The sequence below is a fragment of the Sesamum indicum genome, linkage group LG1, assembly GCF_000512975.1.
Source record: "Sesamum indicum cultivar Zhongzhi No. 13 linkage group LG1, S_indicum_v1.0, whole genome shotgun sequence".
Classification (NCBI taxonomy): Eukaryota; Viridiplantae; Streptophyta; class Magnoliopsida; order Lamiales; family Pedaliaceae; genus Sesamum; species Sesamum indicum.
Window position 1 is genome coordinate 16,742,095 of NC_026145.1, and position 16,052 is coordinate 16,758,146.

General features: G+C 31.5%; 2 protein-coding genes across 2 annotated transcripts; both read left to right on the forward strand.

The window, feature by feature from the left end:
- On the forward strand, positions 3,192–6,681 carry LOC105174193 (transcription factor UNE10-like). The gene is made up of 6 exons (XM_020694959.1): positions 3,192–3,460; positions 3,676–4,378; positions 4,487–4,588; positions 4,882–4,947; positions 5,525–5,869; positions 6,113–6,681. The coding sequence occupies exons 1-6, from the start codon at positions 3,354–3,356 to the stop codon at positions 6,236–6,238; spliced, it is 1,449 nt and encodes a 482-aa protein (XP_020550618.1). The 5' UTR covers positions 3,192–3,353; the 3' UTR covers positions 6,239–6,681.
- On the forward strand, positions 11,403–12,562 carry LOC105170931 (cyclin-U2-1). The gene is made up of 2 exons (XM_011091874.2): positions 11,403–11,944; positions 12,267–12,562. The coding sequence occupies exons 1-2, from the start codon at positions 11,553–11,555 to the stop codon at positions 12,535–12,537; spliced, it is 663 nt and encodes a 220-aa protein (XP_011090176.1). The 5' UTR covers positions 11,403–11,552; the 3' UTR covers positions 12,538–12,562.

The window sequence follows — 16,052 nt, forward strand, 5'->3', positions numbered from 1 at the left end:
CGATAATTTCTATGTTTGATAAGGTAAGAGTACCACGTCGACTCAGTGGGTGTTTGGTGGAGGTCTTGTAAAGTATTCGTGAGTTTTTCTCTAAAAAATAAGTTATTTGCAAAAATTACTTATGGTTTTACAATTCTAAACTTAAAACTGATTTCAATCATAATCTAAAGCGATAATTACACTCTCATTTTTTGAGATTTGATGTAATTATACATATATCTCCTACAATTTGAGAAATTACATCTAGCAGCTTTGAACTTTACTTTCGTCTAACAAATAAGTCATTCTCTTTGTCAAAATTCATCGAATTTGTTAATATTAACAAAAAAATTAAATAAAAAATAATATTCATCATCGATTGATTTATTTGTTAATATCAACAAATTTGATAAATTTTGACTAATTGAGAAATTTATTTGTTGGACATAAACAAATTTCAAGGATTTTAGATGTAAATTTTTCAAACCACAAAGAGTCTATGTGGAATTATACCGAACCTCATGAAAAGAGAATGTAATTATCCTTAATCTAAAAGCACCAAAGAACCAACTTTTATAATTTAATGTCATTTTTGTATATATTTAGAAGCTGTTTTTGACATATTTATTCCGAACATTTTTTGGATTCTCCAACATCTTAGCAATAAATGATTCTCCAATAACTTTTTTTTTTTTTTTCAAGCGCTCGATTTAATTCATTTGATCTTTTTTTTTTTCAAACAATTTCAAGTTTTGCAACAACCAAAACTGTCGACATTTTCTATAAATTTTTACTCTTTTAGGAACAGAAATGATGGTGTAAAAAATTATTGGTGGGTGATATTTCGTATAATAAAATATAAATATAAGTCTTTATTTTTTTTATTCTTTTTCTTTTTTCTCTCCATTAATCTGAATGATGAATGGGGTATTTAATACAATATCACACTAATTTGGTAACTCAAACTTTCCCTTTTCTTTAGCTTCTTTCCTTTTTCAACAAATTCCTTTTCTGGAATGTCCAAATTTGCCTTTTGAATCTGGACTCCGTTTTAGGCTTTATTTATTTGAGTCATTTTGCTAGTAATCAGTGCATTTGAGTCATAATCCCATTGAACTTGGATTGATTTATAGGTTTCATTCATTACAGGAAATCATGCTACCTACCATATCATACTTAATCACTAAATAACAAAAAGTATTAATAATAATTACTTACTTAAGTTATTATTTTTAAGAATATCAATCTTTTTTTTTTCTAGGTTAATTTTTTCCTCTATCAAGTGGTTTCCGCAAACAACTCCTAAATATAACTGAAAATTGAACGTTGGGTTCTTACCCTAAATTTATTCAGCGTCAGCGGTACCTAAACTCAAGCGGGTAGCAGACAAAAGTACAGCTTTTTGGTCTTAGATGTCTGTACACATACGTGTTGCTTTGTCCAAATTATATTTGTGTTTTGATTAACCCACGTGTCACTTTTTCTACTCATATTTCTAATTTTTTAAATTATTTCCCTAAAAGAAAAATAAAACTTTATTTATTATTTTCAAAATATACAACTTTTTTATTTTTCACAATAATGTGCTACTTAATTTTCACCGCACCACACTCTTTATTTTACATTTAATGAAGTGCACTTCCTAAATATACATTCTCAAAATAGAAAAATAACACATCAATAGATAAAATTTTAATTAATTTTTTATTTAAAACAATTCCCCACCTAAATATATATTAAAATGATTGCCAGCACAACATTTTAGATTTGACACGTATATTGCACAAGTTTTTATGCATTCATCGTACTTTATTATTGTGTGTGTAGTGGCTGATTGGTCATCCACGTGGCTTTCATTTATATTAATATAAAATATAAAAAGAATTTCATACTAATAAATGACGTACTCACATAATTTTTTGTAAAGTTTAAAATGTTGTTCAATTAATAAGATAACTAATTTATTTAAAATTTTAAATCATATTTTAATTAATAAATTAAATTTTTTTTGTATTTTTTATTATAATATATTTATTTATATATTTTACTCTTATTTATAATATATTTTAAAATATAAAAAATGTGCCACAACGACTAATATATTATAAATGATTGTGTAATTATTTTGGCATATCAGTGTATAATGATTCAGTTGTTAGCCCAACTTTTTCTCCATTATTCCTCATAGAATTGGGCCAGTTAAACCAATTCAAAATTTTTATTACAAAATATTATTAAATGCATCGATCATATTCTTTATTTAATAAATATACATTATACGTATTGATAGTATAAATATACACTATACGTATTAATGTAAATATCAACTAATCCTGGAGTCAACACAAGAACCCTTATTTGATTTAAAACATGTCCGCAAAATGCTTATTATTATTTTTTTTTAACAGATCAAACACGCAGTACGCTTAAATTTATGTAATGTGAGACTTATTCATTTTAAAGCACTATGCAGAGCAACAAACGCCCACAAACCATTTAATTGACACCAATAAATAAAATCTCCTCCCTCCCAAGTGAAGAGTGAAGGTTTATTTACTTTTGTAGCATTGTTTTTTATATAATATGATTGATAAATTACGTACACAATTCTTACGCATGACTTTTTTTATTATGCGATTGATTCACTCAACATGTTAAATATGTTTCAGGGGCTTTCTTCTTGCATCCTTAATTATTGTACGACCACGATCGTTGGTTGTGACTTCTTTCCTTTAATAACTAGCAGTATTTACCATGTAACGGGATTATTTGGTGACAAGTTTTACAAAATAATTGTTGTTGTTAGACTATGAAAATTGTTTTCGTGACAAAAGAATTAAAAATTCTTATGATTTTAATAAATTGTCACTCAATTTTTTATTTGGTCCATAATATCGTTTTTGTAACGTGTATAAAATTCAACCACAACATATCTATATATTTTAAAAAATATTTATACATATAATGTATATATTAAATAAAATACAGAATCAAATTTTAATTTGCAATTGAATAGAAAAGAATCACGAGGACCCGAAAAATATTTCACAATGGTCAATGTGCAGGGGATGAGAAGCTAGCTTTGAATATTTCTACCATGGACCATAAACTTTGCCTTCTCTCTCAAGTTGTGCTTGTTCTTATCTCTACATACAAGAATCATAAATATGCAGTGGGATCCCTCTCTCCACTACTCTCAAAAACCACACACCCACACCCGTTCATATATACATCTTAGCACAGAGTTAAGACTACCTTTTTTTTTTACGACAAGAATGTCTTTTCTTCTCCAAAAATCATAAATATTGATTTGCTCCCATGTACATAAGTACTCATCTTAGGTACAACATCAAGAAGAAGATCCTCCTCTCAACATGAATCAGTGTGTACCAAGCTGGAATTTCGACCACAACTCTCCCCCAGTGCCTACCCTCAATCTTCATGCTCATTCTATCGACTGCGCACCACCCCATGTCCCCTCGTCCGTAATTTCTCAATTTTTTATTTTTTCTTTGTCTTAGTTTATTGCCCGAGTACGTATGTACGTTCCCAAAGTTATATAAGAATTATAACGTTGTTGTACAATGAATTTAAGACCTAGTTTGCTTGTAAGGGTATTTTCATTTTGATATTTTTATAGGCTTGTAAGGGTTATTTTTTAAGTACCTATATTTTTGCGTACTTGTATATGTGCAGCTTGGAGTGTGAAGTGGCGGAGCTAACATGGGAAAATGGACAGCTAACCATGCATGATTTACGTACCCCGCGCGTAATTGACAAACTTACTCGCACATCTTCTCTCACCAAATACAATACGTGGGATAAGCCATGCGCCGGGGGCACGCTCGAGTCAATAGTCAACCAAGCCACCCGTCACCCCCACCCAAAGTCCGCCGTGGATGGTGGAGTCAATACTAATAATGATCTTGTGCCTTGGTTTGACCACCATGTTGCTCTGGTTAACCCAACCGCTAGCCCCTCCACCGCCGTGACCATGGACGCTCTCGTCCCCTGCAATAATAACATCCATATCAAAGATCATAATCAAGAAAAACTCCTACAAGTGTTGAACCCTGCCCCTGGGGAAATCGGCGCTTGCAAGGTGGAATGCTCCACGTGCGTGGGTTCTTATGGTGGTGATGGCGGCGCCCACTTAGAAGCCGACGCTCCAATGTCAAGCATGGGAATCAATAGTTTTAGAACTAATGGGAGCGTGAGTAAGAGCGCCACTTGTGGGGGGAGAGACAGCTGCCTGATATCGCTCAATACCTGCGGTGGGTCCACGTGTCCAAAAGAGACCATCTCAGGCAAAGAATGTTCAAAGGCCTCCGGCGACGCCCATGACTCCGTATCTCACAGCAGATCACAAGCACGTGACTCCCACCCAATCTTCAAAATTGTGTTTATTACTAATTAAAGTGATTTAATATTATTATTTTTTAGGTTTGGGTTTAAGTAAGCTTATTACATGCTTGCCAAAGATTTAAGTATATGATCATCATTGCAGAGGCAGACAGGTGACGAGGAGGCCAAAAACAAAGGAAATGAAAAATCCTCGGTTTCAACTAAAAGGAGTAGGGCGGCCGACGTTCATAATCAGTCTGAACGTGTAGGTTCCTTAATTTTAATTCACTTTTAGATTGATTGATCATGCATATATATTATTCTTCAATTTAATTATATATATAGTAAATATTATTAGTCATTTTTTTTTAAAATTTACGATGAGTAAATAAATTTTTATTTTGTTATATACTTTATTTACCTGGATGTGATGGGATCTAATAAATTAAAGAATGGAATTTAAATATAGATCATGATGATATTAATTAATACAATTATGGTTACAAATAAAAAGAGAGAATTGGGTTTTAATGTATAAATGTATTTTTGGTGGAACAGAAAAGAAGAGACAAAATAAATCAAAGGATGAAGACATTGCAGAAGTTGGTCCCAAATTCCAGCAAGGTAACAGAATACATAGAATAAACTTTCCTTTTTATGGTATAGAACCTATGATATGATGGGGGAAGCTGCCTGCATGCCCTCTACCTTTACATACCTGCTTGTCATGTTATGTTTCTACATTTAACGAAACTATAAGTATCGTATACATGGCATGCATGTATACATCAAATGGAATGGTAGATACAATCAAATTCTAAAATAAAAGAGTCATCAACATATATATATATATATTATAAATATTTTGTTTAGGACCATCACAAAGTCTTATATATAAAGGAGAGAAAGACTATTTCAGTTCTTATTATAATATTAATAAATTGAATTAATAATATGATTATTAAAGTGTAAAATGTGTATTTAGTTTTGATCTTGTGTTATATTAATCCTGGAATCCCATATATAATTAATTGATTTACAGATGCTATATTTGCTCAAAAATTTACTTAATCTAATTTTTCTTTATATATATACATATATTTGTACATTTATTTCACATATATTTATCATGTATGATGTACCACATATATATATATATATATCTTACATGGACTCACATGCATATTCTATTAACATGCAGACTGACAAAGCCTCAATGTTGGACGAAGTAATAGAGTACCTGAGACAATTGCAAGCTCAAGTACAAATGATGGGGAGAATAAATATATCATCTATGATGTTGCCATTAGCCATGCAGCAACAACTTCAGATGTCTATGATGCCTCACATGGGAATGGGCATTGGCATGGGTATGGGAATGGCAGGCGTTATGGACATGAATGCTATAAGCCACGCGAACGGAATGCCGCCTGTTATTCCACCCACCCACCCCTTCATGCCCTTGCCCTCAGGGGATCGTATGTCAGCGCCGACGGGTTCAACGTTCCCAGACCCTTTATCGGTATTTCTTGCATGTCAATCCCAAGTAAGTTTTATTATATAATTACCATTATTACTTTTTGACAACAATTTTTTTTTATATATTCTATTTTTTTGGTATATAAGTTTAACTTGACTTTTTAACATCTCAAATAATTCAATATGTGCTAAATAGTTGGGTTATTTTCTATAATACAAAAATAAAGGAAATTAAATTATATATATATATATATATGCTTGAGTATAATGGGTGAGATATATTTTGACTGATACAATTGCGATTTTGCAGCCAATGGCCATGGATGCTTATAGTAGGCTGGCAGCTTTATATCAACAAATGCAACAGCCACCAGTCGGTTCAGCGGGTTCGGGTTCTGGTTCTGGTTCGGCTTCGGGTTTGGGTCCAAAAAGTTGATAATAAAGAAACTTTACAAACAAATTCTCTTTTCTCATCAACTTTATAAGAATTGATCTTTGTGTTAGCAAGAGCTGAGACAAAAATATCAAATATACCTCAGAATTTTTGTACTTTCTTGTTTAATTATTTTTGTCTTAGAGAAATGATAAAATACATATCACATATTAATTCAAAAAATCCCAAACTTGTGGACAGTCCCCCCAAATTAATTCTTAAGTAGGACATTGGACTCTTAAATTAGAAGGGGAAGTCGGCTCGACCAAAACCTAGATTTCAATATGCGCATCTCTCATGGATGATTGATCGAATAGCCAGTTATGTATACAAGGTTTTTATGTGTCAAAAATGTATACAGATTCACGTAACAAATTTTGAGATGTTGGGATAGACTTTCTTTTCTGTTCTTTTTTTACCAATGATTCATATTTCAGATTACCGGGTCGAATAAGAATGTGCACCAATCTTCAATCGTTTGCATATTGTAATAAACCTATTTATATATTCATTTCAGTGCAGTCTAGATTAACTTTTATTGTCACTGTTTTATTATTTTAAATTGAAATTTAATAAATAATTGGAAATTTTAGTTTGAATTGAGTATGTTGAAATCCAACCGATTCTACATGAGGGCACATGCATAAAATTTGTCAGATGATTAAAAAATAAAATTACATAATAAGTAGAATAATACTTGCTATATAATGATTAATGTGTCGAACTAAGTGACAGACAATCATCTTAATTAGAAAATCTGAATGTCGCTCCCGGATCAATTCTTAATTTCTTCCACCAACTAAGTTAATTCACTTCTTTAAAAAAGATACAGTGATAGAAAAAACCTTTTTTTTTTTTTTTAACCTCTATTAATTTGATGTCACCATATTCTCCTTTAAATCCCGAAATATTATTGGACGAACTAAACTTGTGTCCATTTTTCTTTCTTGTGCAATGGAAAACCCATTCAGTATCTGATTCTGGTGTACGAAATCTTTGGATTGTGGATAGTGATGTGCATCTATTTCAATCTAGTGGTCTAGAATTTCTTGATTAGACATAGAAAGAATTTCCAATAATTTCACCATCCTCATCAGCATATATATTTTTATTGTACAACACGAAGAATGTGACAAATTGAGGAAGGAATCAAATTATAGAGACTCAAGCAAACAACCTTTGTGAGGCAATGATTCTAAAATCCAGTTAGCATGGGTCATGTAAGGAATAGCAAAGAAAAAGCTGTTCTCTATATATTCATCTTGAAAATTTATTTATAAATAAAGAAATGCGTTATTGGATCATAATTATTATTTTTAACTAAAATTAGTTAAAAGTAGAAGAATATTTCTTAGTCGTGTGGAAAATATTATCTTTTTGTGTGTCATCCTTTTTGATACTTTTTGGGTGTGGTTGAAACTTGAAACAAACCATTTTAATTATTATTGGTATATGTGTGGAGAAAGTGGATAGTGATGGTGCCACTCTCACAGCCGGCTTTATCACATTATTGTCAGTGCAAAAGTAGAGAGGGCGGGCAGTGGCAGTGGCAGTGGCAGTGGGCACAAATGATTGAAAACTAAAAGGCAAGCTTGGTCTGATACTATATACCCACAAACTGCCCATTGGAAATCAACGGAACTAGGAATATGTAGCTAGACTATTATTAATTTACTCAGTAAATAATCATATAATTTCTTTCATATTTATCGTTGCCCACTCTATAAATAAATTTAGTTATTTCAAAATTATATATAGAGATTTTATGGCATTGTACAAAAATGAAGTCATGGATATTTTAGGCTGTTTATACTTATCTACACTCATGAATATTTTAGAATTTAAAATCCTGACTCTACCCACTTCTTTAATTTAACTGTATTTAGAATAGAACAGTGTCTTCTACCCATTAAATAGGGTAAGATATTTTTAGCCATTTATGGACTTATTCACACAAGATTTTTCTTGCTCTATATTTGGGGTTTATAAATGCATTCACAGAAAAGATCACGCCCGAAAAGGATCCAATTGAAAGCTTGAAATTTCAAAAGTACTGCCACGAATATTAATTTGATTTATGAATAATTTTTAGTTGACATGTCAGAAAGGTGGATCCGTTCTTGAATCCACAGCCTAACAGTATGTTGTATGTAGTTGGATCCGACCCAGTCGAGTTAGGTTCATTTTGCGATTTGCCCTGGACCGTTTCGATCGATGTGATGAAGAATGTAGGCCGCAACAATTCATGGACCGGCTAATTTTAGAAGGCTAGGCCCAAGTAATGATTTGAGTAAGAAATCGTTGGTTCAAGGCCCAATACTGTCAATCATATTTTATTACCTAACATTATTTAAAAAAATAAAAATAGTATTTGAAGGTGCTTTAATAAGAAAAAGGAAAAAGAAAAAGAAAAGTAGCAATAAATTTAGGATAATAGGAGGAGGAGAGCCGTACAGTGGCAGGTTTAGTTGGTTGAATTAATTATGCAATTAAAGAAAGGGACACATCTCCTTCATAAATTCATTGATTGGATATGTGGATTCTGATATTAATGAAAGACATCGTTTAGCCTTTTTTTTTCTTTTTCTTTTTTCCTGAGAAATGAGGTTCATCCTCATTCATAGGGATTTAATGGTCATTTAATAATAATAATAATGATCTTACTCGAAATATGCGACCTCAAGTGTTTAACTCGATCACGGCTATGTATCCTCCCAAAATCTAGTGATTGAGTTTTGAGGATAAAAAAAGAAAGCGAGGCTCGTCGGGTTCGTCCCCAACAATGACCCTTTGACGCTCAAGTTAGAGTTGTTCGAGGTAAAAATATACGAACTGGAGAATGTATGTCGAAAATATCAAATGTCAGTTACTTCAAAATATAGCGTGTTGGGATATTTATAAGGCCGACATGGATTCTGATGTTTATGCCACGTGTTGCCATTGCAGGAATGTGCTTCCCGATTGAACGACTCTCCAAGTGCCAGGGTCTTCAGTCGTAAGCGGGTTCGGATGGCGGACTACCTGACCTGCCTTCCAGATGCGCGGATATTCAGCCCTCAAATGATGAAAAATATCCTTCATTAAGGGTGTTTTCGGTATTTTGCATTAAAATTGGGGTTTTCCCCATCAAATAATAATAAGAGGGTACCTTTTGAACTGTGATGTGGAATAATGTTCTAAAATGTTCATTGACATTATATAATAAATCACAATACTCAAATTTATTAATTTTTGAATAAAATAGACGGATAAATTGCAATTCACCCTAAAATACTATGAGAAAATATCTTGTGTGGCAGTTGTGTGTTGTTAATACATGTAATGTACTGTATATTGCTGAATTAGAAGTAGTTAATATTTTGGAGATATTAATAAAATTAATGATGTAGGAAGAGCCGACAGTTGGGGGTGGTGCAATGAATGGAAGTGTTTTTGGATGTATTGGTTGAATTATTGATTGTTAATATGAGGATGGTGCGCGGTGTAGTGTCGTCGTCTACGGCTCATTTGTTTGAGACAGGAACAGGAGCAGGAACAGGAACAGGAACAGGATTGATTAATTAATTTGTATTCTACCCAGTTGACTGCTAAGCGTGGTGAAACTAGGGGTACCACATACTCATACTCATACACATACAATCAATCATACAGGCTGTATGGAGAGAAGATCGTATGGGGCCGAAACCCCAAACCCAACCTCTTCACCTCAACTTTTAACTGGATATTGAACAGGTACATTCTTGGTCTATAGATATTATTTTCAGACATATAATCTCTATTTTGTCAACATAAGGACCCACATCATTAGTGGCTGATGTAATGTTATACTGAGTTAAAATAATTGAAAAAGAAAATTGTTTGGCGTTAATTGAAATTATGTTCAAATACATATATGGAAATAATAGTTGTAATTATAAATATACATTTATTCAATTATAGGCGACAATACAAGTACCTCCATTAGTGGGTATATCCATAGTGTCGCAAAGTAAAAAAAAAAGAAAAAATATTTATGTATTTGGACATAACTCCAAGAAGATGAGCTGAAATTTTTTAGTTGATATTAACGCACAAATTGAGTACTTTTGATCCATTTATATATGTATTCATACAATGATTACCGTTTACTTCCGCAGATGTAAACTAAAATTTATTTATACATTAATTGAAATGAAGAAAAGCATGATATTGATGAGGTGAAAAACTTTCACATGGGGAAGGTTGTAATGGTGGGGTTTAATTTTCCAGGAAACCCCCTGCGGCTGCACGTACGTACCTTTGGCATGAACCGCAAGTTGCAAACGAAGATTTTGATGGTTTCGGCTAAGCCAGTGCACGTGTGACTTGTACTACACACACACACACACACTCACTCTCACTAACTCCAACTCTTGAAAAATTAAATTTTGACACAAATCTCAAGACAAAGACTGCCTTTAATGAATGCGTGGGCCCCATCTCTGACCTAACACATTTCAATACTTCCACATATTTTTCTTACATTTATTTCCCTGCTCTTACCCCTCCACCCACTGTCGGCGCCTGTAATAACATATTTTCCCTATTCATAATGGAGATTACAGACGCCAATAACCTCTTCAATTCTTGTCTAACTTAATTGTAGGAGCACAAGTATGAAAATACTGTGAATTGTATAAATGGATAATATCTATTAAAAAAATAATTAATTTGCAATTTTTTTTAAGTTTGTTTCAATCATAATGGTTATTGAAATCGAAATCAACTAAAATTTTGTATAACATAAAAAAATATTCTAATTAACATACATAAATATAATTCAACTGAACTTGTTCGTACAGAAGATGGTAAAATAAATTAGCCTCCCTGAATTTATTATTTTTTTGAAGTCTAAAAGTAGATGTATTTATGAGAAGTAATATAAAATAGTTGTGTGCATATATATGTATATATATAATATATTATATGTAATCCAGCATTTATTTAAAGCAGAATGCAAGCTGTTGTGTCTGGAGGCTGCCTTTACAATTAGGAGGCAAATATCTTGTAATTTGATATTCTCCATCCTTCCCACCCACCTTCAAATTTATTTTTATAATACAATTATATATATGTTCAATTCAATAAATATACATAAACTATTATAAGAAGCTACTCCTCTCTTTCCTCACACACTCACCAACCCTCTCTCTCTCACTCCCCTTCATATAAATCCCTCTCAAACGCCCTTTCAAATTCCCACACATATACAAAAATCAAAAACTCTAATTCCAATTCCAATTCCAATTCTACCTTTCTCTCAATCCAAACAGCCCCTCCCCACCAAGAAAGGGGAAAAATGGCCTTAATATCTCCAAGAAAGCTGAGATATGATCTCTACTCATACTCATACCAAGAAAACTCAAACACGCCTTTAGTCATTTCAGTTCTTGCATCCCTGATCGAGAGAACGATGGCCAGGAACGAAAGAATCGCTAAGAAGTACTCCAAATGGACGGGGGTTTCTAAAACACGAGTATTCGACTGCAATGAGACGCCCGACATGACGATTCAATCGTATTTAGAGAGGATCTTTAGATACACTAGAGCTGGACCGTCGGTCTACGTTGTTGCCTATGTTTATATCGACAGGTTTTGCCAGTTTTACCCTGAGTTCAGGATTGGAGCCAGGAATGTGCATAGGCTGCTCATCACTACAATTATGGTGGCATCTAAGTATGTCGAGGATATGTAAGTCATTTCCCCTTAATTTCTTCTTCCCTACTTGCTCAATATTTATTTTTCCATACCAACTACAAATATTTATTTAGTTTATCACAGCTAGAAATTCTTTTCTTTTTCTTTTTCTAAAAAAAAGATTGGAATTTATGATTAATGCACGTATGGAAATATTATTATTGTACAAAAATTTCATGATTTAATTACAAATAATTAATATGAAAATGTCTAATTAAGTCGAGTTTATATATGTGTATATTAATTAATTTGTCGAAAAAATTAATGATGATGTATTACTTATTCTATTTTTTTGTATGATGATTAATTTGGACAGGAATTACAGAAATTCATACTTTGCTCGTGTGGGAGGATTGACAACGAACGAATTGAACAAACTGGAGGTTGAATTCTTGTTCTTGATGAAGTTCAAATTGCATGTGAATGTGAGTGTCTATGAGAGCTATTGCTGCCATTTGGAGAGGGAAGTGAGCATTGGCGGAGGGTACCAAATAGAGAGGACTTTGAGGTGTGCTGAGGAGATCAAAACCAGACAAACAGTACAAGAAAGAAGATACGATGATCAGATTGCTCGTCTTTTGCTGTAGATTCATGATTTTCAGACATACATATGTTTATATAAAAACAGTATATAACAATTGATCATCTGATCATAACAATTTGTACAGGAAAAACTGTAATTTAAATCCTCTTTGAGGTTTAATTATATAAATGAATTATGAATTTTCTGGAAATTTCTTTTCCAGATGTTTTCATTAGATTTCTTTCTCTCTTTGTTTTTTTTTTTCTTCTGAAATTTGAGAAGTGATAATTATAATATTAAGATATTACTTAACTGATTATTAGTTTAGTAAGAATTACGTCGAAGCACCTAAATCAATTAATTATAACAAATTAGCAATCAAACAGAAACCTCAGATAATTAAAAAAAGAAAAAACAACATACATCTGATATATATGTTGTGCAATTAAATTAAAAATCTTATATTTAATTATGGAATTTTGGAAACTTATCCTAAAGTATTTTTCCTATATATATATATATGTATATATGGAGGAAGAATATATAGTGGACTTAGGGGGCTGATTCTCTTTGTGCCTGCCATCATTGCTCGCCAGACTTGTCGTCTTCTCAATGTCTTGCGTATATTATGACATTATTATTATTATTAATATTATTATTATTATTATTATTATTATTATTATTATTATTATTATTATTATTATTATTATTACATTGATTGAAATTTTGAATATCTTGAGTATATTATGCTTTGATTTATTTTTATTTTTTATTTTGTTGATAATTTGGTTTGCCTGGAAACATGAAGATTATGTTGTAAGGAGATCTGCAAGTTATCATGCTGTCTGCAGCTTTCTAGAATTAATTACATTTTTTTTTTAATAATTATTCATATATATATATATATATATATGATTTAATCAAGGGTGACCTTAATTCAATAATATGATTTAAGACATGGAAAGTTTACGCTAATGATGATGGGGTTAATTATATATATTAAATAAAATAAAACCACAGATACAATGAAGAAAGAAGGATATGTTCCTGCCCAAAAATCTAATGATTGACCGACAAGACAAATATAATTATCATGAAGATTAAATTTTGTTCATGCTTAATTAAGCAAAATTAACTTAATAATAATAATCCACTCTTAGTTTAATGAATGTACAGCTCACTACATATTAACAAACAAATAAAGGTAGAGCGCTTGGCTGTCAGCCTTTTAAGTAGAATGGGTGAGGAATAAACAAAGACCAAAATTTGATTTGATCCCTATGAAGCTCATAAGAAACTCCGACGCTTGCCCCAAACTTGTCTTCTTAAATGAGACATTCACCAAATCTCGAGATGGATTTTATGTTAATTAAGATCCCTAATAACGACAAATTGTTGAGGAAAGTACTCTCCCGCTTCTACCTTTCCTACTTCTTGATCGGTCGATGAGGTGCATATATATATACTTTTTTGTTTATTTCATCGGAATGTCGTTTCTAGGTCTGATATAGTTATTTTCAAGTTAGGTATCGTTTTGGAGGACTTCTATTTTTAAAAGATTTTCTTGTATTGTTGAATCCATTAATTCTAAGAAAAAAAAAAAAATGGATAATGACATCCCATCACAACTTTTAGCATCAATGAAAAAATTAAGAATAAGGGATAGTTACATTCCCCTTTCTCGATATTTGGTGTAATTACACGTAAACTTTCTGTGATTTTAAAAATTATATTTAGTATCTTTGAGGTTTGCTTTCATATAACAAATATTTCTTTTTATTTGTGAAACTTAACTGAATTCGTTGATATTAACAAAACAACTAGGAGCGAAAAACGGTAAAGTTAATAGTGTTTTAGAAAAGTGAGGTTTAAGGAGAATTTAATAACAAAATATAATTTTTTAACATATCGTATTGAATTTATTTATAAAAAAAAATCGAAACAACTAAAAGGCATCACTGGTCATTTATAACTATTAGCCTGAAACTATTTTATTTATAGTTCCAAAAGCTGAACTTGGTTTTTCAAATACTTCAAAATAATTCTTTGAAGTAAAAAACTCTGATAAGTATTTTATTTTAAAGTAATTGCAAAAAACCACCCTTACTATATAACATATTTGTAAGTAATTGCAAATTCTCCCCAAGTATTTAACGAGCCACGAACAAGCCTCAGGAGAACTGAATTCCTTTGGATATAATCTTGGGCTGGCCCTGATATAATCTCGATCCAATCCAATTAAATGCAGGCTGAGTTCCTTGGATCAGATGAAAGTAGGCCCATTATATAATGTCTGAAGAAAAAAGTTATAGGGAGTGTTTTTGCAAAAAACTTTTAATTTTATAGAAATGAATTTTGTAAAAAAAATAAAAAATTATAGTAGAATAAAAAACGAGCCATGTTTGTTAAAAATAAATAAAAAGTGGATAAAAATAAAATTAGATAGTCTTTTGGAAAAAGAAAAAAAAACCTAAAACAAGCTTGTGGGAATTGAAATACGTAAAATCGGATAATTAGTCAGCTAATTCGGGGCATTGAAGATGAACATGACAAAAAGTCACTCTTTTTCGTCACATTTTATGACATTTTGTTGTCGTAATTAAATTCCAAGTGAATCTCGTTAGATCTTCTAATTACAATGACACCCATGTGATATTGAAGCTGCAAAATGTAGCTTTCTTGACTTTAAATACCCCCTGTCTCCTCAAAATTCTACGTAAGAAGACAAGATTGTTATAGTTACATGTGAGACCTATGGAAATCAGAGTTCTATTTATTTAATTTTTATGTTCATTTCTCAAGATTTTTATGTTATTATTAGGAGTGGTAAAAATCAGTTTTAATATTAAGATTTCATTTTCTTTACAAAGTAGGGATTAAGAACTTTAAATCCATACAGAGTAATATCATATAAGGTTTTCAAATCACAAATTCGTTTATAGAAGGACCTCACAACAATAGACATGAAGCATATTTTTGTTTGCATAAGTAACGATATAAGTTTATAACTCTTGGAATTTTCTTTTAATATTTTTGGCTAAAGCCTGTTGCGCCGTGATTAATGTCCTATTCCGTCAGATATTATTTATTTGAGCACCATGAGTTCCTCGAGTTTGTTTTTGAAATGGTATTTCTCTAAGAAAATAAACTATTGGAGCTTATAATACTTGCAAGCTCCTTGTTGCAAATGATATGAAGAATATGGTAATATCATTAGTTCCCAAACAAGAGGCTTGGGCCGCACACACAACCTTGTTCCAAATAATATGGTATGCAATGAGATCAGTAAAATATTATTCACTGTAACTTTATGATCTCACGATTTCAGTTTTGAAAAAGACTTTGGCTACACAGAGGAAGTCTAGGTGCTTTTTGACAAAAACCCCTCATTTACAATTGACACATGGGGTGGTTCACTCAAATTTCTCATTCCAAAATATACCATACTCCTAAAACATTAATGAAAACCACCTTTATTTCTTTAAAAAATATAGATATTTTGTTTGAAATAAAAAGTTGGTATTTTCATATATTAAAAAGAAAAACAATTTCATGTACATATATATACTCTTCGTGTAA

Coding starts and splice junctions, on each gene's coding strand:
- LOC105174193 (XM_020694959.1), top strand. CDS start 3,354: ATGAATCAGTGTGTACCAAGCTGGAATTTCGACCACAACTCTCCCCCA. Junction 3,461..3,675: donor GCACCACCCCATGTCCCCTC/GTCCGTAATTTC, acceptor GTATATGTGCAG/CTTGGAGTGTGAAGTGGCGG. Junction 4,948..5,524: donor TGGTCCCAAATTCCAGCAAG/GTAACAGAATAC, acceptor ATTAACATGCAG/ACTGACAAAGCCTCAATGTT.
- LOC105170931 (XM_011091874.2), top strand. CDS start 11,553: ATGGCCTTAATATCTCCAAGAAAGCTGAGATATGATCTCTACTCATAC. Junction 11,945..12,266: donor TCTAAGTATGTCGAGGATAT/GTAAGTCATTTC, acceptor TAATTTGGACAG/GAATTACAGAAATTCATACT.